Raw genomic sequence first — 23,008 nt, forward strand, 5'->3', positions numbered from 1 at the left:
CAGTAGCTAGCTGAGCCAATTGAGTTTTTAGCGTCTTGTTGAAACTCAACTGGTTCTTCATAGTGGTGGAGAATCCGTCCATCTTGGCATGGATGGTCTCAATTGATTTGTCTATAGCGGCCAACTTCTTCTGAAGGGACTCATTGATCTTCGCTTGGTTGTAGACAAGATCTCTCAAGGTAGGCTGGTTAGGATTGAAAGAATTTAAATTTCCATTACCTCCTTGATAGTATGAGCGTGGTTGATTCCACCCTTGACCTCCTTGTGGACAAAACCCATTATTTCCATTGAGAAATAAAGCTTCCTCTTGGGTTTCTGGGCAGTTGTCGCCCGAATGTCCGACATTCCCACAGACCTCGTACGTCATGCGAGTTTCCAAGGCTTGAAGTGTTTGTATTTGAGCCTTATCTTGGGAATAATCCTTAAATTTCTTGAGGAGGAGATCAATCTTCATAGCGAGCATGTCGGCCTCCTTGACGGAGTGCATACCTCGCTGGCGTGGTTGGAGGCGATCATCGCTCCAACCTTGGTTGGAAACCATCTTCTCAATCAATGATGCAGCTCTTTCAATGGTCAGCGAGAAGAAAGCTCCACCCGCAGCGGCATCCACATGATCACGGGATGACTGGGTCAATCCGTTGTAGAAGTTCTGTAGAATGAGCCAATTATCCATTCTGTGGTGCGGACATGACAGAATGTACTCCTGAAGTCTCTCCCAAGCTTCAGGAATTGACTCATTTGATGCTTGCTGGAAATTCGAAATCCGACCACGAAGAGCATTGGTTTTGCCCATTGGGAAGAACTTCGAGAGGAACGTCTTGGCACATTTATCCCAAGTGTCCACAACAGTCTTGTTAGCATAAAACCACTGCTTCGCTCTCCCCAAAAGAGAGAACGGAAACAGACGGAGCCGGATTGCATCTTGTGATACACCCTTGACAACAAAAGTACTGCAGAGCTCCAGGAACTGCTGGAGATGAGCGCTAGCATCCTCATTGGCCTTACCACAGAAAGGACTGGCCTGCACCAACGTAATGAGACCCGTCTTGATCTCGAAATTTTCTCCTCCGGTGTTAACCTCGGGCCTAGTAGGGACCTAGTTAGCAGACGGAGCAGAGTGATCATAGAGTGTCTTCTGGGCTATAGCTCGAGGTACTGACGATGATGCGATGACTGGTTCGGCTGCCGAGAGTGATCTCCGAGGTGATATGAGACAAGCTCGCGTCTTCCTCAAAAGTGACTCTGGATCGGAATGAAAGTTTTGCGGCAAGTCAAAACCGGCCATACACTACCCTGTTTTCATATCAACAAAGACAAGGAAACAAAGCCAAGTTAGCCTGTTTAGCAAGCGAATACCAATTTCAATTTTGTTCATAACTTTGTCTGTATACTTCAATCTGTGCCTTCCCCGGCAACGGCGCCAAAAATGCTTGTTGGCACCTACCAACGTCACCACTGGAAAAGCAGCGATGACGCCCGCAGACGCCAATTTTTTGGTGGTAGTATTTCATGAACCACGAATAAATCCGCAAGCGCACGGAATACTGCTGTAGCATTTTACCCGGGAGTATACTGGGGCGTCATTTATATTTCTGCAGGGAATGCGGTGAGTGAAGAGATATAGACTAGTTGATGAACTTTATCTAGATTGGATATTCTCATGCATAAACAGGGGTAAGATATATAACATGGTAGGAGCACACACACAAACTACCCTCTTGGCTAAATAAATAAAAGAAAGATAAAAGATGCTCTAGACAGGGAGCCAGGCAGAAGTTAGAGCTCGAGTCAACTGTGCTAGGCTAGCTATATCTATACTATTTCATTGGTTAGATCGTCAGAGATTAAACTACATAATAGGGAGACCGCTATCGAAGCAACGAGAGGAGCCCGTACACCCCGGCGGCTTTATGTACCTCCTACCCCCCATACCGAACGTGGAGGATTACTCGGGCTCGGACAGGGCTGTCACCACCTGCCGGCTACCTCTACAAACCGTGGGTATAGTTGACATCCAGCAATTCTTAGCTAATCTAGACACCATGTCTACACTAGTAAGGGATACTCTAGCGTCCCACGTGGAGCCCCCACCCTCCGAATGGACAAACATCACACTAGAGCAAATATACGAATACTAGAGCAGTTGATAGAGTTCTAAGCACGAAATACTAACCATCTCAAGCACAGGGCGATCATGCAATGCCAGCATTAAATAATAATGCAACCATATCAAGAAGCATATAGCCGATAAATCAGAACATACTTCAAGCAGATATCGGTAACCATAGTCTAATACTATTACAAACAACCGAATATTACAAAAGAGAACTAGAGATGAACCCATACCAGACTCTCGTGTAGATCCGGCGACTCGAAGACTCCTAAACTTCTCCTAAACTCCACTAAGCCTAAAGACTATGCAAGATGAGCAAGAGAGGAGAGGAAGTGTGGTGTGTGTGTGTGTGTGTGTGTGTGTCATATTCTCTACCCCCTGTATTTATAGCAGGGAGCCATGGATGAGAACCTACAGAACCGACTTGAGCAACCAGTGAGGAGGCGACACGTGGCGAAGTTGAGGCGGTGGGGCCCACGGGCCAGGTCGGCCGACCTGGTAGGTCGGTCGGCCTGCCCGGGGCTCCAACTGCCACCATCTTCTTCTGGCAGGCTGTCTTGAGCCTCCTCTTGTCTGAATGCTGTGGCTTGCCTTGTCTTGACTGTGTTTGGGTTGGGTTCTTGCATCAATTTTGGTCCATCTGAGCCTGAATCGGCTCTCTGATAATTTTTGTGATTTTATGTCGGGCCAAAGTGTGCTTGTAACCTGCATATTAGCTCCAAAACACAACTTGCATTTTCTAAAAGATAAAGTGTGATTTAGGGACTTTATTGGACAAAAATGCGTGTAAGAAATGCAAACTCTCATGATTTTCTGATCAAGTTGACGTCTGGAAATTATCGTTAGTGAGCATCAACAATCCATCAGACTCTTCCATTTACATAGGAATGGACATGATGAACCGCGCACTCACATCCTCGCCGCACCCCCAAAAGAACTTGTCGTGGCCGCAGGAATGGAAGGCAAATGCGCGATGGCAACCTCCACATCAAGCGGCGACGATTCGCCAGCCCCTCCTCGGTTGGAGACAATCGTGCAGTCCTTGTTACAGGGGCCGTCACACATGGAATCCAGCACGGTCGAATCATCGGCCCGGGGCCGCTTCGAGGACTCCAGCGCCGCATCGTCATGGGCCGTTTGGAGCCCCCAAACTCGTCCGCCCTGTGCGAGGAGGCCACTGAGCTGGAATCTCCATCCCAGCACAACTCCAATACCTCCCCTTCCTCAGAGTAGGACTCCGGATATGTCAGGGGACGGGCGTCCACCAAATCCTGCACTTCGTCAGGATTCATCCCTTCGCAGATGAGCTTTGCGACCTCCTCCTCCTCCTCCTCCTCCTTCTCCTCCTTCTTCTTCTTCTCCTTCTTCTTCTTCCTCCTCCTCCTCCTCCTCCTCCTCCTCCTCCCCTTTCCGCCCTCTTGTTACGATGAGGGATGGACTTGGGCTTACTCAGACCCTACAATCCCAAACAACCAAGGGACATCAACAAGCAAGAAACTGCAAGGGAAAGACGAGCAGTGGGAACCAGAATAAACACTCACCAGGTTGGGGGCGACCCTTTCCAGAATGAAGAAGGCCCGGCAATGGCGCGACGGTTCTCACCCATGATTACGCCCTCGAGCCACTTCCACAACCTGACGCCATGAACGCTAGGATACTGGAGTTGCTTCGCTGACTCGCCACTCTCGTAGTCCCACATCTTGCCCCGGGACGCGGAGAGGGCATGCACCTCATAGAGGAATATAGTGGCGAGGAGGCGCATAATGTCCAAGCCCAGCGCATGGCGCTTCTTCAGCACTCACTCAATCACCTCCACGCGAGTCCGCACATTCTTGGCGGCTCCCCATCTCAAACTACCCTGCTTCTAGGGAAGTTTCTCGTTGAACGCCGGGAACGCCTCTTCCCTCTTGCACGGGTTCCGGGTGTAGAACCACTCCTCATGCCACTCCCGGTTTGTGTCCATCGGGGTGTAGGGCAGGTAGGAGGAAGACTTACCCGACCTCCACTGCAGGCCAAAGCCGCGAGCAGGTGCGGGAACCATCTCTGCTCGCATCGCGGTTGGGTCTTGCTTCACGTCGACTGGCCGGCCGACAAACACCTCTTAGAATAGATCCTTGTGTGGATCTATTCCGAGAAAGGCTTCGCACACCATCATGAACCTGGTGATGTGCAGCACCCCGATGGGGTTGAGGTGCTGCAACTCAATCCCCCACTCCAACTTGGGCCAGGGTCCCATGTGTGAATAACATGCCCGCGACGATGTCGTAGCACCCACCAGAAACAGCAACAACATATCTTGATGATTTGGAGGCCTTCCCGACGTGATATTGAGATGATATCAGATGCATTGGAAAGCTTATAAAATAATCTTTCAATCAAGTTCCCATTGACCTCAAACTCAGTCCGGATGAAAGAGTTATCCCCTTCCCAATGAAGTACTCCAACTTGGAACCAAATGTTCAATAATGACCAAATGTTCAATTTCGATGGACTTGCACATTGAGATGCATTTGTACCTACAATTAAATAATGACATGTACATGTGGAACCAAGTGAAGTATACCAGAAATTACTATGCACATGTAGGAATGAGCTCACCTTATAATCAATGGTCATGTCCGAAGATGTCATGTCCTCGTCAGTTTGTCTGCAGTAGGTGTTGCGCCGATGAAGCCATGAGCTGGATTTGTCCATTTGTCATCTTGCTGATGTTATACAGGGGCAAAAATACAATATCATGACAAAACAGGGGTAAAACGTATGGACAAAGTTGTCCATTTGTCCAAAAGTTAACACCGTTAGAGGAACTTCACGGACCAGGGGTATAGTCTTCTTTCGTTTTTAAATCGCAGGGGTAAAATCACAAAATTTAAAAAACGAGAACAAAATCACCATTTCACTTCAAAACAGGGGGTAGAAACGCTTTTGCCCTTTATTATTTACCAGCCTCAACTTGCGGCAGCATGTACATACCCATGTACTACGTGCCGGTTGATGCCTCCGAACCTGTTTGGAAGGCCTCTGTCGTATCAAAATTTGACCACTATTTAGGAGTATTAAATATTGACTAATGATAAAAACTAATTGCACAGATGGTGCAAAATCGCGAGACGAATCTAATGAGGCATATTAATCTAATGACAAATATGTAGGGTTTTACAGTTAGTTTTGTCATTAATATATATTTAATACTTCTAAATAGTGATTAAACGTTTGATGTGATCCCTCCAAAACTTTCCACCCGCCTTCCAAACACCCCTGTGCCCGCACCGGTCCAAGCAGCTATATATAGGTTCACCCTTTAGCAGGCAGGACTACCTTTTACTAGCTAGGCAACAAAAGTACGTACGTATATATGTATACAAGCGTAAAGGAAGAAGATAATATACATAGGGAACAAATACAAGTACAGACCCACTAGCTTACTATTAGTTACACACATTTGGACATTTGGCAAATAAAGAAGATACTTTCCATATGCATCTTGTGCGTGCACGTTCCACTAGCAGCAGCAGTACTAGTTTGCGTGCACGTTCCACTTTCTGGTACTGACGGTACAGTCAATGAGTCAAGCAAGCCACATTAAACTAGCTTAATAGATAATCCGAGTTCTCATCTTTTTATTTATTGATGATGATGATGATGCCTACAGTCTACATCACACACATGGATCAGTGACTGGGACCATCGGATCAGTGAACCGTCGAGCTGATATATCCAGGAAGGCCGGCGAGCGAGCTAGCTTCGATCCATTGTAACTGACCGATCAAGACTCGGAGGAACGGGGTAATATTAAGTTGGGGTCTTTTACTATATATGCTACTAAAAAGATCACTCACATCTCTCTCTATGCTATCGCAGGAACTTTCTTATTCTTATTATATGCTAGGAGAGGAATCGAACCAGCGTCTGCACGTGGGATCGGGAAGAAGCCGAGCGCGGAGCGCGTCAAAACGGAGGCGGGGCGCGGGCTTCGGCATTAGAAGCCTGGCCGGACCATCGGATCAATATTGGCCATCGGATCATGGTTAAGCCCGGTGAAAATGGATCTGAGCGTATATTATTATATTGTGGGGATTTCTGGGTGCACCAACTGGTGTACGCGAAGGAAATGTCATCTGTGTTGGGGGCAATTTTCTGCGTGGACCAAGCGAAGCATAATCTCAATTGGTGCTTTAATAGCAGGGATAGGGATTTAGGGATCACAAGTTTAATCTTGCAGGGAGGCTCGCTGGCTATAGAGAGTTCACAAGTTGAATCTAATGAAGTATATTAATTTAATAAAATATAATCTCAATTGGTGCCATATATACTGCAGCCATACACCATGCACATTAAACTTGTGAACTCTCTAGCTAGCTAGCCTCCCTAGTTCTGAATTGAAGCACTCTCATGTAGTGGGGAATAATAATGTTAAGCCATCAGGAGCGGCAGCAGTAGCTGCCGAACATGTGTGATCCAAGTAATCTTCCGTTCCTTAGCTTTGTCATCAGAATTTGTGCAAATAACGACCGATACATCTTCGCCTATTCAGGCCCTATTAGTTTTTAAAAAGTTTCTTACAGTATCTGTGGCAGAACCGCCTAAATTATCCCGGCTCAAGTGCGCAGGTCATCACCATAAAAGCAACATTAGCTCAAACGCACTTCAAACGGAATAATTCTGGGTCTGTCGGGTAACGTCCCGATACAACCACCGGTTCTTGGATCGAACAAGCATACCCCGCACGAAGGCGAGTCCAGAGATATTACAACCACAAGTTTTGCAACACAGGCATAAAATGATTACAAACCAGTTCTAAAATATTATTACAAGTACAAACTTTAAAAAGCAGTTATACAAACCATAACTTTAACTTCAGAGTTTGAAAGCAGCGGAAAGAGACAACGATGGCTACAACACGTCGCAAAAGTATACCAAGCTAGCCCAAGCAAGGTATCACTCGTCATGGTCATTGCCTGCCGAAGACGAATCCCACTCTACAGACCAGCCAGGAGGCAAAGAGCAGGGATAGGTCAAACTAGCGACCTGGTCCTCAAGACTCATACCTGAAAAAGGGTTTCAACAGCAAGGCTGAGTATTCTAATACTCAGCAAGACTTAACCGTCAACGGGTATAAGTAGCCCACTATAGCTAGACTATGCAAGGATTGTGAGGCTCTGGTTTTCCTTTTTGCTGAAAAGCAATAAAGAGTAGATCCTTACTTTCAGGTTTTAGCCTTCAAGATTCTAGTAGATTAACCATTCTATGTAAGCAACTACTATCCAAACATGGTGGAAAACTAAGCAAACATCAAGATTAATAAATAATATTGTTGCTCTTATTACTCTGTGTGGCAAAGGGATCAAGCAGTCTCATTTCATCGTGAGAGGCGGACGATTCTGAATCGAAATTCAACCTTGCAAGGCAAACCTAACACACACGTTTGGAACACCGTCGGGTCGTTTCCAAACAACCGTTGACCTTTCTTTCCGGCTTGTGGATAGGAACACTCTCCCCGACTACAGGGCTCCAAGGTCCACCCGTGCCCGGTCCACCCTTGTCCCTCGAAGTCGTAGTGTTGCACAACATAAAAATAAAACCTATCTCTAAGAGAGAGTGTCAGGTATATCCACTCCCCGGTCCAATCGGCTACTAGGCTTGCCGCGTACCATATTTACGGCATGTGGCTAGTACTTTCAAAAACTTAACCACCGCTACCACACACCGCGACCTTAGCAAGTTCATCAACACAGACGGGGTCTCACATAAGGTCATGATATCGAACACAACCCCGTCCGTCGTCCTTATATTGACAACAGAAAGTAAACAAGCAATTCCTATAAAGCTCGCGAGTGACAGGCAATCACTCGACTTTTACCGGTCCTATAAGCTTAGCAAGTAGTCGAACTCAGGTCTAGTGTTCAGTACATGGGTTCCTAGGATCATGCATCTAGGGTTTCAATTCAACTCCTAAGAACTGTAAATGCATAAACAATTAATAACAGTAAATGATAATAATTTGAAATATAGGTTATGTCCGGGGCTTGCCTTCTCGGTAGTTGCTAACTATTTCAGCCCTAGACTCTTCCGAACTTTGGTCCGGGGCTTCAGTTAGTTCCGCAGTGTTCGCTTGAGCTTCGAGATCACCTCCGTCAGATTCCCGGATCAGCTCGTACGTTCCGTCCGATAAGGCAGTCGTGTCTATATGTAATGCAAGAACAACATTATAAACATACATGGGCAATCGTTTATAGAGTAGTTAAATAACAAATTTAACTACACAAGGCATCATGATCAACAGCACAAGCAAGTTATACTAACTTCATAAAATGAGTGGTGGTTGATTCCTATAACATTTAACTCAAGGTTTGCTAATTAAATAAACAACTCAGATCACAAATAGCAATAAATTTAGCAACAATTACCCTAAACATAAAATGAACAGACTAAGCTACCCTGCAAAAATCATGCCAAGACATGTAGCCAATTAATCACAACAATTCTTTCATTCAAATAACACCTAGATCAAGCTTGAATTATACAGGTCAAACTAGAGCAAAGTAGAGACTCAAAATTTAACAGGAGGTTGACACAGAAAAGGACTAGCTACTGTGAAATTTTCATGATTTTATCTACAGAGAATTAATTATGAGAAAATAAACAAAACAGAACAACAGATTATCAAGATTCATTTTTAGCTCCTGTTCTAGCCATGAACTGAGGCTCAAACTTCCTGGACAAGCTAAGATAATCAAGAAGAACATGCAGAAATATTTTCATGATTTATTATGAACAGAAACTATTTACCATAATTAAAGCCTACTAAACAAGGATTAAATCAAATAAATAGCTACAACAAAGAACTGATCATGAAATTTTTATAGCAAAACAAGTGTTACATGAGTAAACTAACACAAAAATTTCAGAGCAATACAAGCTTTAAAGCATCAGATAAGAAAAAGATTAAAGAACTAGTATTTATTTAACCAGTGACACAAAATCATTTGCACAGCAAAAACTTGCAACAAACACCTACCATATTATGGTTCTACTGCAAAGAGCTTTACACAAGGATTCCAAAACATCAAGATTTGCCTTTTTCTAAATTTCCTATGATTTTCTATGGAATTTCAAAGTTCACTGCAAAAATTACAAAGGAGTCCCTGCTGGCACTATTCATATGAGTCTTGGGCTATGCATAAAACCCCCCGGGTTGTCTTGAATTTGAACCCGAGGTCCCTGGCCGTGGGAAAAAGGAACAGAGGGAGGATGGCCGGCCTTTACCGGCGCCTCGGCTCACCGGCGGCGAGGTCTGGGTTGGGGGAAACGAAGAAGAGGCCGAGACGAACCCAAAGGTGGTCTTTTTGGGGCTCGGGGTGGTCGGATTGGGGGTTCCCCGCGGCGAGGTGCGGCGGCGGCTTGGGTAGCTCGCCGGCGACCGTTCTGCGGTGGCGGATTGGGGTGGGGAAGATGCCTGGGAGATGCGCAGTACTCGTGTGGTGCTAATGGCGGGGTCTGTGGGGGCGGATCGGGTCTGAAATGGTGGGTTCGCGGCGGCGGCGGCTTGCTTGCCGGCGTTCAAGTAGATGGCGGCGGCGCTCTAGTGGCGATTGGGAGGAGAAGCCGGACCTAGGAGCTTCAGTGGAGCGAGGCGAAGCTCGTGGTGCCTCGGGTTTGAGCCAGGTGAGGGTGGAAGGGGGTCGGCGGCGGCCGAGCGGAGCTCGCCGGCAACCACGGAGGGGGGCAGCAGCGTTCTGGGGTTTTCGGAGCAGCGAGCGGGCAAAGGAGTGGGGGAAAAGAAGGCTGCGGTGCTCTGGGTTCTCAAGCGCGCGCGAATTGGTGGTCTGGGGTACTGCAGCGGGCTCGCCACCGCGGCGTTGAGGTGGCGGCGGCACGGCGGCTCTGGAAGCGGCGAGGGTGCGTGGCACGGCCTGGGAGCACCAGCGCGAGGAAGGAGGGCGGTGGGGCGGCTCCGGGGCGACGCGTAGGTGCCAGCGCGAAGCAAAGGCGAAGTCGGAGTTGGCCTGCGGCCGGTCCAGCGCGGCGGCGGGCGGCGTGGCGCTGTCGGCGGGAAACAGAGGAGCAGGCAGGCCAAGGAGGAAGACAGGGACCTAAACGCAATTTCCAAAAATTTTAGGGACCAAACTGTAAAGCCTTGATAACTATTAATCTAGGGCTCAAATGAAAAAGTGCCCAACATGAAAGTTGTTCAGTTTTTCAAGATCTACAACATTGATGTTGAGCAAAAATTTATTTGATCAAAGATTCAAGAGCTAAATTTGAAAACATAGAAGGGAATTTGAATTTAAAGGAAACTTGACTTTTTCAATGAAATTTCACTTCAAACTTGGGCTGATTTGAAAAGTTTCCTGCCAAGCAATAAATGCACTGAAATTTTGCAAAATCACCCTCCACAAAAGCTATAAATGCACACCCCATTCAAAATAACTATAGAAAGGACCTTGCATAAAATCATAATTACACATATAACCTTTATATTTACAAAAAGATCCTTTTTCAAGCAAATCAAGCACATGATGCATAATTTGGTTCTAATTACCCTAAATTGTCTATTTAAAAACCTGGACCGTTACAGCCTACCCCCCTTAAAAAGAATCTCGTCCCGAGATTCCGAACGAAAAACTCTCAAGGGAAGAGGAGTAGACTAACCATCAAAGCCAACAGGACAAAGTCACAATAAAGAAGGTTGATGTTGACGATATGATCTTTTGTAGATAAGGATTGAGAACTTAGAGAAAGTTCAAGAAACAAGGTATGAATTTATGAGCGAGAGGAATTACTGTGCGATTGTGTGAACTAATCAATTGTTTTTCCACACTAAAGGCTCTAGGATTTCATTCTTTGCAGCAAGAGTCGGTGGATAAAATATGAGATCACAATCACCAGCAAGTTGGCTGGAAAAGACTGGTGGACTATTCTAGTACTAACATATAGTAGGATTTTTGTAAAGAAGAGAGGACCTAAGTTCTGGTAGAATCAAGGTCTCAATTTGGTGGTGAAACCCGATAGAAAAGATATCAAGGTGAGTTTTTGCTCAAGGACATTCTTTCTCAAACTGTTAATTAAATTAAATATTATGATGCGAGATGCATATGCTCAATGACCATGAGAATGATGCATCCTCAAGATGTATGATTACAATGCTGGTTAGTGACCCAGAAGGATATACCTCACGGTTTTTTTTTTTTGGCCGAATCAAAACCCCAAGTTAACACAATATTCAGGTCGCGAAAAATGGATTGTCGGGGTATTGCTTACACGTACCAAGATACCAGCGCGCTTCTAGTGGCACAAACGTATGGCTGCAGCACACATGAGGCCCTAGATCCCGTCGCGGCACCATTGGTCAGTGACAGACAACACGACAATGTAAAAATATTGCAACCTAAATAATGTGCATGGCTAGAAAGAAAGACGGAGGGTTAGGTGATAAACGCAAACCCTTCCCAGATGCATATGATGTTAATTGTAATTGAGCCCCATGATGCACATGTTTAAGTAATGGCCATGCAACAACCATGCTAGTAATGATCCTGCGTGTTATTCTAGTATTCTTGATTGCCACTCTTTTTAGTTTTCAAGGAGAGTTATACGAGCAAGGAGGGTAATGAGATTTCCCTTTGATATGCAAAGTAAGGGCTAGACGGTTTGAGAATAGAGAATATACCCGTCATAACCGGTGCACCTTTAAGAAGATCGGATAGTGAGGTACCTCCAACCTTTCCTTGTAAACTATCCTGTCTCTTTCCCTTATTTTTGTTGTTCTGCATAGAATCTTGACCCTGTTTTGGTCGTCTAGGCTGGGAGCAGTGTCGAGCGAAGTGGTTAGGATTCCCACAATTGAAGCAACGTTTTATTTTGCCTGAACCACCACGTGGGATGAAATCCGTGCAGGTAATTTCCCACCCAGTCAAGTCTATGTCGCTTTGGTCATGCTTGAGAGTTCGACGCTTTGCTTGTCGAGCCTTAAGTTCCATCGGAGGTCGCGATGGTGGCGTTAGGGAGTCTAAGTAAACATCCCTCATCTCCTTTATTCCTTCATTGAGCTCTTGAGATTCTGCAACCAGAGTTTGGGGGACATCATACCCTTCCCCTAGCTGGTGTTGTTGCTGTAGGAGTTGATAAATCTCTTGCTGTCTCTGAGCAAGTTGCTGGAGTAGTTTGGTCTGAGTAGCCACGAGTTCAACCAGGTTGGACAGTAGTGGCTGTCCGCTATCACAAGCACTTCTCAGCCCTGCAGGAGCATTGGGTGACCCTTGCACCATCTGCAATGCGTAATTCTTTCATTAACTAGGGAAAACTTTAATAAAAGCTAGAGAACACGTTTTTCGAACAAAACTTTCCACATGATCAACTATAGATCAGATCCCATACTAGGCCAATTAATTTTGTTTTTCCCAGATACAAAAGAGAGGCAGATTTCTAGATGGATCTTCGGTGATTGAATAGACAGGGTTCTGGTGCTACGCTGCTAATCAGCAGAGATCAAAGAAGTGATTGGACTAAAAATATAGTCTCACAGATTCAATAGGCTAAAATTTGATGAGCACCCATGTCACAAAATTTGCAACATTTTTAGTATTCATCAAACAGCGTAGAAATGCACAAATAAAGAGATTTGGCAAGTAGAAAAGGATTAAGATCTTCCAAACTGGTAGTCCAGGTGGTACTGTTTCATCATTTGAGATTCTAAGGAATGAAAGGATCACTAGACATCAAGATGGGGCTTCGGATGAAGGCATGACTAAAAACCATCTTTTTCAACCAAGAAAGTCTAAGCATTTAACAAGCATGCTCCTAAAATCAAAATTTCACTCACTCATGTTTTAAGCACACTAACACTTATCTATGAGGATTCATACTAGAAATTCCTTACAAAGCTTATATAACAACTTCACAGACTAGGAACCAAAGTAAACATCAACCAATATGCATGCACGTCCTAACCGTCCTCACAAGATAAACAATTGCCAACTATCGTTGGGCTTACGTGGTTAGCACGGTGGCATACATAAATACGGCTCTCCCTATATAACTAGTCGATACATTCTAACCGTTCTTAACTTATCGAATCGTGGTTAGTGTACCTGCAGAAGATTGACAAAACATATATATATCCAATGAACCTTTCATGCCAGCACTCAAGAAAGCGTTCCCAAACATTACCGCTCACTATAGAAGTGGCAGCCATACAATTTCCATCGTATGGCCAACGTTAACATACGCTACTTAGTGGCGTATTCACGAGTCCCTTTACTCCCAATATAGTCGACCGAGATCGGTATATTGGCAGCAGCTCAAGTAAGTCACTGCTTGAGCGCAGCGTTCGGTTCGCATCGCCGACGGGAAGGTCAGACTCCCTCAGCTGACTGAGCACACTTTACTTCCAATATAGTCAACTAATCGTCGATATATTGGAAGCACCTCAAGTAAGCCACTGCTTGAGGGCAGCGTTCGGCTCGCATCACCGACGGGAAGGTCAGACTCCCTCAGCTGACTGAGGATCCTTACCATCTTACCTCAACGTAGGTGCGTCGTTACAGGAATTAAGAGTTGCTTGTGAGTATGGTTTGACAAAAAGTAAAGTGCTGGAAGTCAGATACATAACCATATAGAAATAACCACCTAGTAATTCCCATAAATTCCCTAGGACTTTACGTTCTATGCACAACTCTTAACGAATCCAACGTAGTTTTCCGAAATTCTTTATTGTTCCAATTTTATACGGAAAAATGGTTTTCAAGGTTCCAACACCCCTGGTGTACGCTTGCAGCTCTGATACCAGTTGTGGCAGAACTGCCTAAATTATCCCGGCTCAAGTGCGCAGGCCATCACCATAAAAGCAACATTAGCTCAAACGCACTTCAAACGGAATAATTCTGGGTCTGTCGGGTAACGTCCCGATACAACCACCGGTTCTTGGATCGAACAAGCATACCCCGCACGAAGGCGAGTCCAGAGATATTACAACCACAAGTTTTGCAACACAGGCATAAAATGATTACAAACCAGTTCTAAAATATTATTACAAGTACAAACTTTAAAAAGCAGTTATACAAACCATAACTTTAACTTCAGAGTTTGAAAGCAGCGGAAAGAGACAACGATGGCTACAACACGTCGCAAAAGTATACCAAGCTAGCCCAAGCAAGGTATCACTCGTCATGGTCATTGCCTGCCGAAGACGAATCCCACTCTACAGACCAGCCAGGAGGCAAAGAGCAGGGATAGGTCAAACTAGCGACCTGGTCCTCAAGACTCATACCTGAAAAAGGGTTTCAACAGCAAGGCTGAGTATTCTAATACTCAGCAAGACTTAACCGTCAACGGGTATAAGTAGCCCACTATAGCTAGACTATGCAAGGATTGTGAGGCTCTGGTTTTCCTTTTTGCTGAAAAGCAATAAAGAGTAGATCCTTACTTTCAGGTTTTAGCCTTCAAGATTCTAGTAGATTAACCATTCTATGTAAGCAACTACTATCCAAACATGGTGGAAAACTAAGCAAACATCAAGATTAATAAATAATATTGTTGCTCTTATTACTCTGTGTGGCAAAGGGATCAAGCAGTCTCATTTCATCGTGAGAGGCGGACGATTCTGAATCGAAATTCAACCTTGCAAGGCAAACCTAACACACACGTTTGGAACACCGTCGGGTCGTTTCCAAACAACCGTTGACCTTTCTTTCCGGCTTGTGGATAGGAACACTCTCCCCGACTACAGGGCTCCAAGGTCCACCCGTGCCCGGTCCACCCTTGTCCCTCGAAGTCGTAGTGTTGCACAACATAAAAATAAAACCTATCTCTAAGAGAGAGTGTCAGGTATATCCACTCCCCGGTCCAATCGGCTACTAGGCTTGCCGCGTACCATATTTACGGCATGTGGCTAGTACTTTCAAAAACTTAACCACCGCTACCACACACCGCGACCTTAGCAAGTTCATCAACACAGACGGGGTCTCACATAAGGTCATGATATCGAACACAACCCCGTCCGTCGTCCTTATATTGACAACAGAAAGTAAACAAGCAATTCCTATAAAGCTCGCGAGTGACAGGCAATCACTCGACTTTTACCGGTCCTATAAGCTTAGCAAGTAGTCGAACTCAGGTCTAGTGTTCAGTACATGGGTTCCTAGGATCATGCATCTAGGGTTTCAATTCAACTCCTAAGAACTGTAAATGCATAAACAATTAATAACAGTAAATGATAATAATTTGAAATATAGGTTATGTCCGGGGCTTGCCTTCTCGGTAGTTGCTAACTATTTCAGCCCTAGGCTCTTCCGAACTTTGGTCCGGGGCTTCAGTTAGTTCTGCAGTGTTCGCTTGAGCTTCGAGATCACCTCCGTCAGATTCCCGGATCAGCTCGTACGTTCCGTCCGATAAGGCAGTCGTGTCTATATGTAATGCAAGAACAACATTATAAACATACATGGGCAATCGTTTATAGAGTAGTTAAATAACAAATTTAACTACACAAGGCATCATGATCAACAGCACAAGCAAGTTATACTAACTTCATAAAATGAGTGGTGGTTGATTCCTATAACATTTAACTCAAGGTTTGCTAATTAAATAAACAACTCAGATCACAAATAGCAATAAATTTAGCAACAATTACCCTAAACATAAAATGAACAGACTAAGCTACCCTGCAAAAATCATGCCAAGACATGTAGCCAATTAATCACGACAATTCTTTCATTCAAATAACACCTAGATCAAGCTTGAATTATACAGGTCAAACTAGAGCAAAGTAGAGACTCAAAATTTAACAGGAGGTTGACACAGAAAAGTACTAGCTACTGTAAAATTTTCATGATTTTATCTACAGAGAATTAATTATGAGAAAATAAACAAAACAGAACAACAGATTATCAAGATTCATTTTTAGCTCCTGTTCTAGCCATGAACTGAGGCTCAAACTTCTTGGACAAGCTAAGATAATCAAGAAGAACATGCAGAAATATTTTCATGATTTATTATGAACAGAAACTATTTACCATAATTAAAGCCTACTAAACAAGGATTAAATCAAATAAATAGCTACAACAAAGAACTGATCATGAAATTTTTATAGCAAAACAAGTGTTACATGAGTAAACTAACACAAAAATTTCAGAGCAATACAAGCTTTAAAGCATCAGATAAGAAAAAGATTAAAGAACTAGTATTTATTTAACTAGTGACACAAAATCATTTGCACAGCAAAAACTTGCAACAAACACCTACCATATTATGGTTCTACTGCAAAGAGCTTTACACAAGGATTCCAAAACATCAAGATTTGCCTTTTTCTGAATTTCCTATGATTTTCTATGGAATTTCAAAGTTCACTGCAAAAATTACAAAGGAGTCCCTGCTGGCACTATTCATATGAGTCTTGGGCTATGCATAAAACCCCCCGGGTTGTCTTGAATTTGAACCCGAGGTCCCTGGCCGTGGGAAAAAGGAACAGAGGGAGGATGGCCGGCCTTTACCGGCGCCTCGGCTCACCGGCGGCGAGGTCTGGGTTGGGGGAAACGAAGAAGAGGCCGAGACGAACCCAAAGGTGGTCTTTTTGGGGCTCGGGGTGGTCGGATTGGGGGTTCCCCGCGGCGAGGTGCGGCGGCGGCTTGGGTAGCTCGCCGGCGACCGTTCTGCGGCGGCGGATTGGGGTGGGGAAGATGCCTGGGAGATGCGCAGTACTCGTGTGGTGCTAATGGCGGGGTCTGTGGGGGCGGATCGGGTCTGAAATGGTGGGTTCGCGGCGGCGGCTTGCTTGCCGGCGTTCAAGTAGATGGCGGCGGCGCTCTGGTGGCGATTGGGAGGAGAAGCCGGACCTAGGAGCTTCAGTGGAGCGAGGCGAAGCTCGTGGTGCCTCGGGTTTGAGCCAGGTGAGGGTGGAAGGGGGTCGGCGGCGGCCGAGCGGAGCTCGCCGGCAACCACGGAGGGGGCAGCAGCGTTCTGGGGTTTTCGGAGCAGCGAGCGGGCAAAGGAGTGGGGGAAAAGAAGGTTGCGGTGCTCTGGGTTCTCAAGCGCGCGCGAATTGGTGGTCTGGGGTACTGCAGCGGGCTCGCCACCGCGGCGTTGAGGTGGCGGCGGTACGGCGGCTCTGGAAGCGGCGAGGGTGCGTGGCACGGCCTGGGAGCACCAGCGCGAGGAAGGAGGGCGGTGGGGCGGCTCCGGGGCGACGCGTAGGTGCCAGCGCGAAGCAAAGGCGAAGTCGGAGTTGGCCTGCGGCCGGTCCAGCGCGGCGGCGGGCGGCGTGGCGCTGTCGGCGGGAAACAGAGGAGCAGGCAGGCCAAGGAGGAAGACAGGGACCTAAACGCAATTTCCAAAAATTTTAGGGACCAAACTGTAAAGCCTTGATAACTATTAATCTAGGGCTCAAATGAAAAAGTGCCCAACATGAAAGTTGTTCAGTTTTTCAAGATCTACAACATTGATGTTGAGCAAAAATTTATTTGATCAAAGATTCAAGAGCTAAATTTGAAAACATAGAAGGGAATTTGAATTTAAAGGAAACTTGACTTTTTCAATGAAATTTCACTTCAAACTTGGGCTGATTTGAAAAGTTTCCTGCCAAGCAATAAATGCACTGAAATTTTGCAAAATCACCCTCCACAAAAGCTATAAATGCACACCCCATTCAAAATAACTATAGAAAGGACCTTGCATAAAATCATAATTACACATATAACCTTTATATTTACAAAAAGATCCTTTTTCAAGCAAATCAAGCACATGATGCATAATTTGGTTCTAATTACCCTAAATTGTCTATTTAAAAACCTGGGCCGTTACAGTATCTGTCACATCGAATCTTCGAACACATGCATGAGCATTAAATGTAGTAGAAAAAATAACTAATTACATAGTATAACTGTTTATACGAGATGAATCTTTTAAGCCTAATTAGTCCATGATTGGACATATTAATTGTCAAATAACAATGAAATGTGCGAAAGAGTATGTAGCCTAGTGGTTATAAGAGCCTCGGTAGCACCTGAGGTCCTAGGTTCGACTCCCCATGGGAGCGAAATTTCTGGAATTTAACGGCGTTGTGCATTCAGTGGTAGGCGACGTTCTCGTCGACAGCAAGGCCAAAACCCAAATTTTTTCGCGAACTAACACTACTAGAGAAAGGACCATCAGTACCGGTTGAAAATGAACTTAGGTACCAGTTTTGCAACCGGTACTACCAAACCGAGACCAATGTGACTGCCTAGAACACCGGGTAAAACACCCGGTACCTAAAATACCCTTTGCTACCGGTTGGTTAGCAACCAACCGGTACCAATAGCCCCCACGCCCATTCCACTCACATTGCTCGCACCCCTCCCGTTACGCTCCCCGTTACGCTCGCAGGAGGGGATGAGCAGGCAGGCCCGCGCGCCGGCGACGGCCATGGACACGGCGCGCTCTGCTCTGCTAGACTGCTACGACCCTGAAGGCTGTGTGGCTGCGGGCTCGCTGGAAATGCTGGCGGAGCTGCAGCTCCTGCGCGCCCCGCAGCGGCGGCCTGCGCTCCCTAGCGCTCCAAATGAAAGGATAAGGTAGAGAGATGAGAGGAAGAAAATGAGAGCGGTAGAGTAGAGAGAGGACGTCCAGAAACTTAGAAATATCTGAACAAAGAGGCCGCACACCACTGGTACCGGGTGGTGGTTTCCACCGGTACTAAAACTCGACTTTTAGTACCGGTGTGTGCTATCACCTGGTACTAAAAGGTATCTCTTTCATTAGTTTCAGGTTCTGGCACAAGCCGATGCCAATTCTTAATCATTGGTACCGGGTTGTTCCATGATCCGGTGCCAAAGGCTCTCCTGGATACTGGTCCAGATCAAAAGTACCAGCTGGCCGTTGCACCCGGTACTAATGCTCATATTAGTATCGGGTGAAACAACAAGTGGTATTTTTGGTCTGGACCGATGGCTCGTTTTCTAGTAGTGTAAACACACCCTCATTCATTCCCTAGCTCGATCCAATAGACAGAGCATGCATGCAGTTGGATATATGTAGGGAGTTAGTTGCGGCATCACATGCTTGCCTTAGCTTGCACATGGACACATATACATCGCGAGTCAATAGAAGCAAGCCTTGTTGAGAGTTGGTTCACCCACCCCCCCCCCCCCCCCCCCCCGCGGTTCACAGTATCAAGAGGGAGGGAGGTACGCATCAGGTTGGCCGGGACGTGCATTGGATGTGTGCTAGCTTGTTAAACAAACAAAAACGGAAGCAGCTTGATTTGACATGGAGAGAAATTTTAAAGCATCTGCGGAAGCATTGCGTGTGCTAGTTTGTTAAACAGACAATTGGAAGCAGTAGCTAGATTTGGCATAGTGGAGAGAGAAAAAATAAAGGCTCTGTGCATTGTATGTGCTAGCTTGTTAAACAGATAAAAACGGAAGCAGCTTGATTTGGCATGGAGAGAAAATTTAAAGGATCCGAGGAAGCATTGCATGTGCTTGCTTGTTAAACAGACAAATGGAAGCAGCTACCTAGTTAGATTTGGCATAATGGAGGGAAAAAACTAGGTCTATATATATTGGCCGCATGATGTACTGTAGTGCTATAAGAAGCATGCATGTACGACGTGGAGTAGGCAGGCATCATCATCATCAATAAAAAAAGGAGAGAATTGGGGTTGTGTAATAAAGCTAGCTAGTTTGACTTGCTTGACTGTACCAGTAATCAAGAGTTTCTATTTGCATGCATGTAAACTACTGCTGCTTGTGTGGTGCTGCTGCAGTACGTGCACGTGCATAAGTTAGCTAATTTGTGAGATGAATCTATTAAAGCTAGTTAATCCATGATCATGGGCAATCATGAATTAATTGGGCTTAATGGATTAGTCTCGCAAATTAGCCTTTATTTATGCAATTAATTTTATATAGTCTATATTTAATACTTCTAATTAGTATTTAAACATCCGATGTGATATGATTAAATTAAGTTTAGCCCATGGAAATCAAACACCCTTGATTGTTGTAGAATGAAGGAAAAATAGAGAGATAAACAATTCAAAGTTTACAGGCTCCTAGAGGAAGGTGATCAAACAAGAAGCAATGGAGAGATGTGAGTGTTGTGCACGGCCAGAGCTAGTCATGAAATTAGTTGCTGACTTTGAGACCGTGATTACTTGATTAGACAGGGAACAACACAGAGGCTCGGTATTTGGGGCTGCTACGACCGGTGGTGCAGCCGGCAGCACCGGGCGTTGCTCCGCCCCTGCTGGTTCCCTCTGCATATTATCTTCTTTTTTTTATGCTAGCTTGTATAAGTACGTACTCCCTCCATACTTAAAATAATTAACGTTTAGAACAGTGACACGGTCTCCAAAACACAACTTTGACTTCTTAATTCTCTAAAAATATTTATAAAAAGTGATATATATATATATATATATTTTTTTTTCATAAAAGTATTTTTCAAGACAAATCTATTCATATAATTTTTACATTTTCAAGCTCAACAACTTGAGAGTTATTCATGATTTATATTTTCAAGGTTTGACTCAAACTTTGTCCAAAATGTCAATTATTTTGGGTATGGAGGGAGTACCTACTTTTGTTGCCAAGCTAGTAAAATATCTTGTTGGCCTGCATGCTTTCATCTCCTCCACCTGTACATACTGTCCAGGATATATGTGTGTACATGCTGCAGCTAGCTGAGGTAAAACACGAGATTTTTGAAAATTTCAAATGGCCTCGGATGAAAAAATAGTTTATACAAAAGTTGTAGGTCTTGATCAGATCTACAACTTTATAGTTGAAACTTTTTTTCATTTGAGGTCGTTTTGGCACCGAAATACTACATGATTCAAGTTTTGAATTTCAAATTTTCAAATAGCCTCAGATGCAGAAACAGTATGTATCAAAGTTGTAGATATCAACCAAATCTATAACTTTGTAGTTGACAAGATTTTCATTTAAGGTCATTATTGTCATCAAATGGATAGTTTAATGTATTTTGTAGTGATGTTAAAAGGAAAAATATCTTTACTATTGTCACATGTGATGGTGTAGTCGGATGATAGGAAGGGTTAACGCGAACCCAGAGGTCGGTTCGAGCCCACGGACCTCCGCGACGCGCGAAAAATCACGTGACTTGTGGCTTGCGACGGCGCACGCGTGGGTGTCTTCGGGTGAAATCAAAATATTTTTTGTATTTTATTTTGGCCTAAAATATTATTTTTTTTGAAAATTTTGAACCTTCCCTACTGGCCTTTCCCAACCGGTAGGGATGGCCGCTTCTGAATGAATACTATATATATACGGTAGGTGGAGCTGGCTTACCCTCTTCAGTTCACGGATTAATCCATGCATCATTAGACGAACGGAACGGAAGCGGAGTCGGTCAGGACGTCTGCGTGTACAGCTAGCCAGAAATTAAAGAGCACCAGTCGTCTTTAGTACAAGGCAAAATTTGAGTCCAAGAGTGCTATATATGCCACGAGCTTTCTATACCTGATATTGGTGGTTCATCAACTTGCAACACATCATCATGTGCGTGAGCTATAGGATAAGCTAGCCGGCCTGCCGTGCCTACGTACCTCTTGTTAAGGTCTATATATTGACGCGTTTGTGCGGCCGCGGCATCCACTGCAAGCTTCGCTCTGCAGTAGCGCTAGCACCTCTGCTGTACACGTAGGTAAACACACAGCCAGCTGCGTACGTCGAGAGCTCAGCAAGAGCATGGCCCTCCTCGGGGTTGCCGCCGTGCTCCTCCTCCTCGTCGCCGGCACCGACGGCGCCGTCAAGGAGGAGCAGCACGGCTTCGCCATCTGGACTGCCACGGCCGGGGGGACGGACGGCGAAGGCGCGTGCGGCTACGGTGGCCACCCGGCGGAGACCATCCCCTTCAACGGCCTGGTCGCGGGGCTGGGCGCCGACCACGGTGACTGCGGCGTCTGCTACAGGGTGAGCACTGCACTGCACGTTCCTTCCTTCCTTCCTTCCTCGATCTGTCCATATCATCGCATTGCCGCGCGCGGTTCGATTCCATCAGATCTAAACACACATACTACAGTACAGTAGGTTGCATTGATTCGGTTCTCGTACCGCACGCCGGCCTGCAGGTCATCTGCCACCACAACGACGCGTGCGACGACGACGGGTTTCGCGTCACCGTCACGGACATGTGCCGCGGCGCGGCGTGCGCTCATGCTCGGGGCAACCTCTTCGAGTTGACGAATGATGACTTCGTCCGGATGGCGAAACCTGGCCGCGGGGACGAGCTGCGTGCCGCCGGGCTGGTGTCTGTACGCTACCAGTGGTGAGTACGTGTGCAAGCAAGCTGCTGCTAGTATAGTTGCGTGCGTGCTTGCTTCGGTTTCTGCTTCAGTTGCTTCGTTCCTTGGTACTAGTGTACGTAATCACGACAGCTAACTGCGAGCATGCTAATACTATACACATCCAGGGAGGACTGCGCCTACTCGCCGTTGCCCCCGTCCGGCCTCAACTTCCCGGCCTTCCGCGTCGTCCCGGGCTCTACCGACAAGGACTTCGCCGTCACCGTCGTGTGCATCGAAGGCATGGCGGCCGGCAAGGAAGTCATGGTGCAGATAAAGAACAAAGGAGAGGCGGACTGGCACTTGATGACTTGGACCGGGGGAGCCACCTGGAAGTACACCTCGCGCAACACGAGCCTGACCCCTCTGCCCGTCACCGCCCCCATTTCGATGAAGGTCACGGAGCCCTTGCTCGGCTCTTACCGCCCGCCGCCGGTCAAGGAGGTCACAGCGGACGAGGTCATCCCGGCTGGCTGGCAGGCGGGAAAGACCTACTATCCGCGAGCGAGCTAGATGATGATATCCCAGTCATGCCAGCCAGATCATATCGATATGTATGTGTGTGATATGTAGTGCGTGTACGATGATGAGACGCATGCGTGCATGTACCGATGTAA

The 23,008-nt window shown here is 45.8% G+C and overlaps 2 protein-coding genes and 1 non-coding gene across 3 annotated transcripts; 2 read left to right on the forward strand and 1 right to left on the reverse strand.

The window, feature by feature from the left end:
* Positions 1-671: 671 nt before the first annotated feature.
* On the forward strand, positions 672-778 carry LOC120639416. Its single transcript, XR_005661419.1, has one exon. It is a non-coding gene; the product is annotated as a small nucleolar RNA R71 (small nucleolar RNA).
* A 3,199-nt stretch (positions 779-3,977) lies between these two features.
* On the reverse strand, positions 3,978-18,510 carry LOC120713493 (protein transport protein sec31-like). The gene is made up of 4 exons (XM_039999444.1): positions 18,427-18,510; positions 16,808-17,422; positions 9,949-10,206; positions 3,978-4,118 (listed from the first exon to the last, which is right to left on the reverse strand). Exons 1-4 carry the CDS (start codon positions 18,508-18,510, stop codon positions 3,978-3,980), a joined length of 1,098 nt encoding a protein of 365 aa, XP_039855378.1.
* A 3,285-nt stretch (positions 18,511-21,795) lies between these two features.
* On the forward strand, positions 21,796-23,008 carry LOC120713494 (putative expansin-B14). Its single transcript, XM_039999445.1, has 3 exons — positions 21,796-22,020; positions 22,179-22,375; positions 22,520-23,008. The coding sequence occupies exons 1-3, from the start codon at positions 21,796-21,798 to the stop codon at positions 22,902-22,904; spliced, it is 807 nt and encodes a 268-aa protein (XP_039855379.1). The 3' UTR covers positions 22,905-23,008.

Source organism: Panicum virgatum, chromosome 6K, assembly GCF_016808335.1.
Source record: "Panicum virgatum strain AP13 chromosome 6K, P.virgatum_v5, whole genome shotgun sequence".
Classification (NCBI taxonomy): Eukaryota; Viridiplantae; Streptophyta; class Magnoliopsida; order Poales; family Poaceae; genus Panicum; species Panicum virgatum.

What these genes read in the sequence shown, in the direction of transcription:
- LOC120713494 (XM_039999445.1), top strand. Translation starts at nt 21,796, where the DNA reads ATGGCCCTCCTCGGGGTTGCCGCCGTGCTCCTCCTCCTCGTCGCCGGC. An exon ending in ACTGCGGCGTCTGCTACAGG is followed by an intron (nt 22,021 to 22,178) that starts GTGAGCACTGCA and finishes GCCGGCCTGCAG; the next exon opens with GTCATCTGCCACCACAACGA. An exon ending in GTGTCTGTACGCTACCAGTG is followed by an intron (nt 22,376 to 22,519) that starts GTGAGTACGTGT and finishes ATACACATCCAG; the next exon opens with GGAGGACTGCGCCTACTCGC.
- LOC120713493 (XM_039999444.1), bottom strand. Translation starts at nt 18,510, where the DNA reads ATGGCCGTCGCCGGCGCGCGGGCCTGCCTGCTCATCCCCTCCTGCGAG. An exon ending in CCGCCATTAGCACCACACGA is followed by an intron (nt 10,207 to 16,807) that starts GTACTGCGCATC and finishes AATTGCGTTTAG; the next exon opens with GTCCCTGTCTTCCTCCTTGG. An exon ending in GCGGTGGCGAGCCCGCTGCA is followed by an intron (nt 4,119 to 9,948) that starts GTACCCCAGACC and finishes TTTGGCCTGCAG; the next exon opens with TGGAGGTCGGGTAAGTCTTC.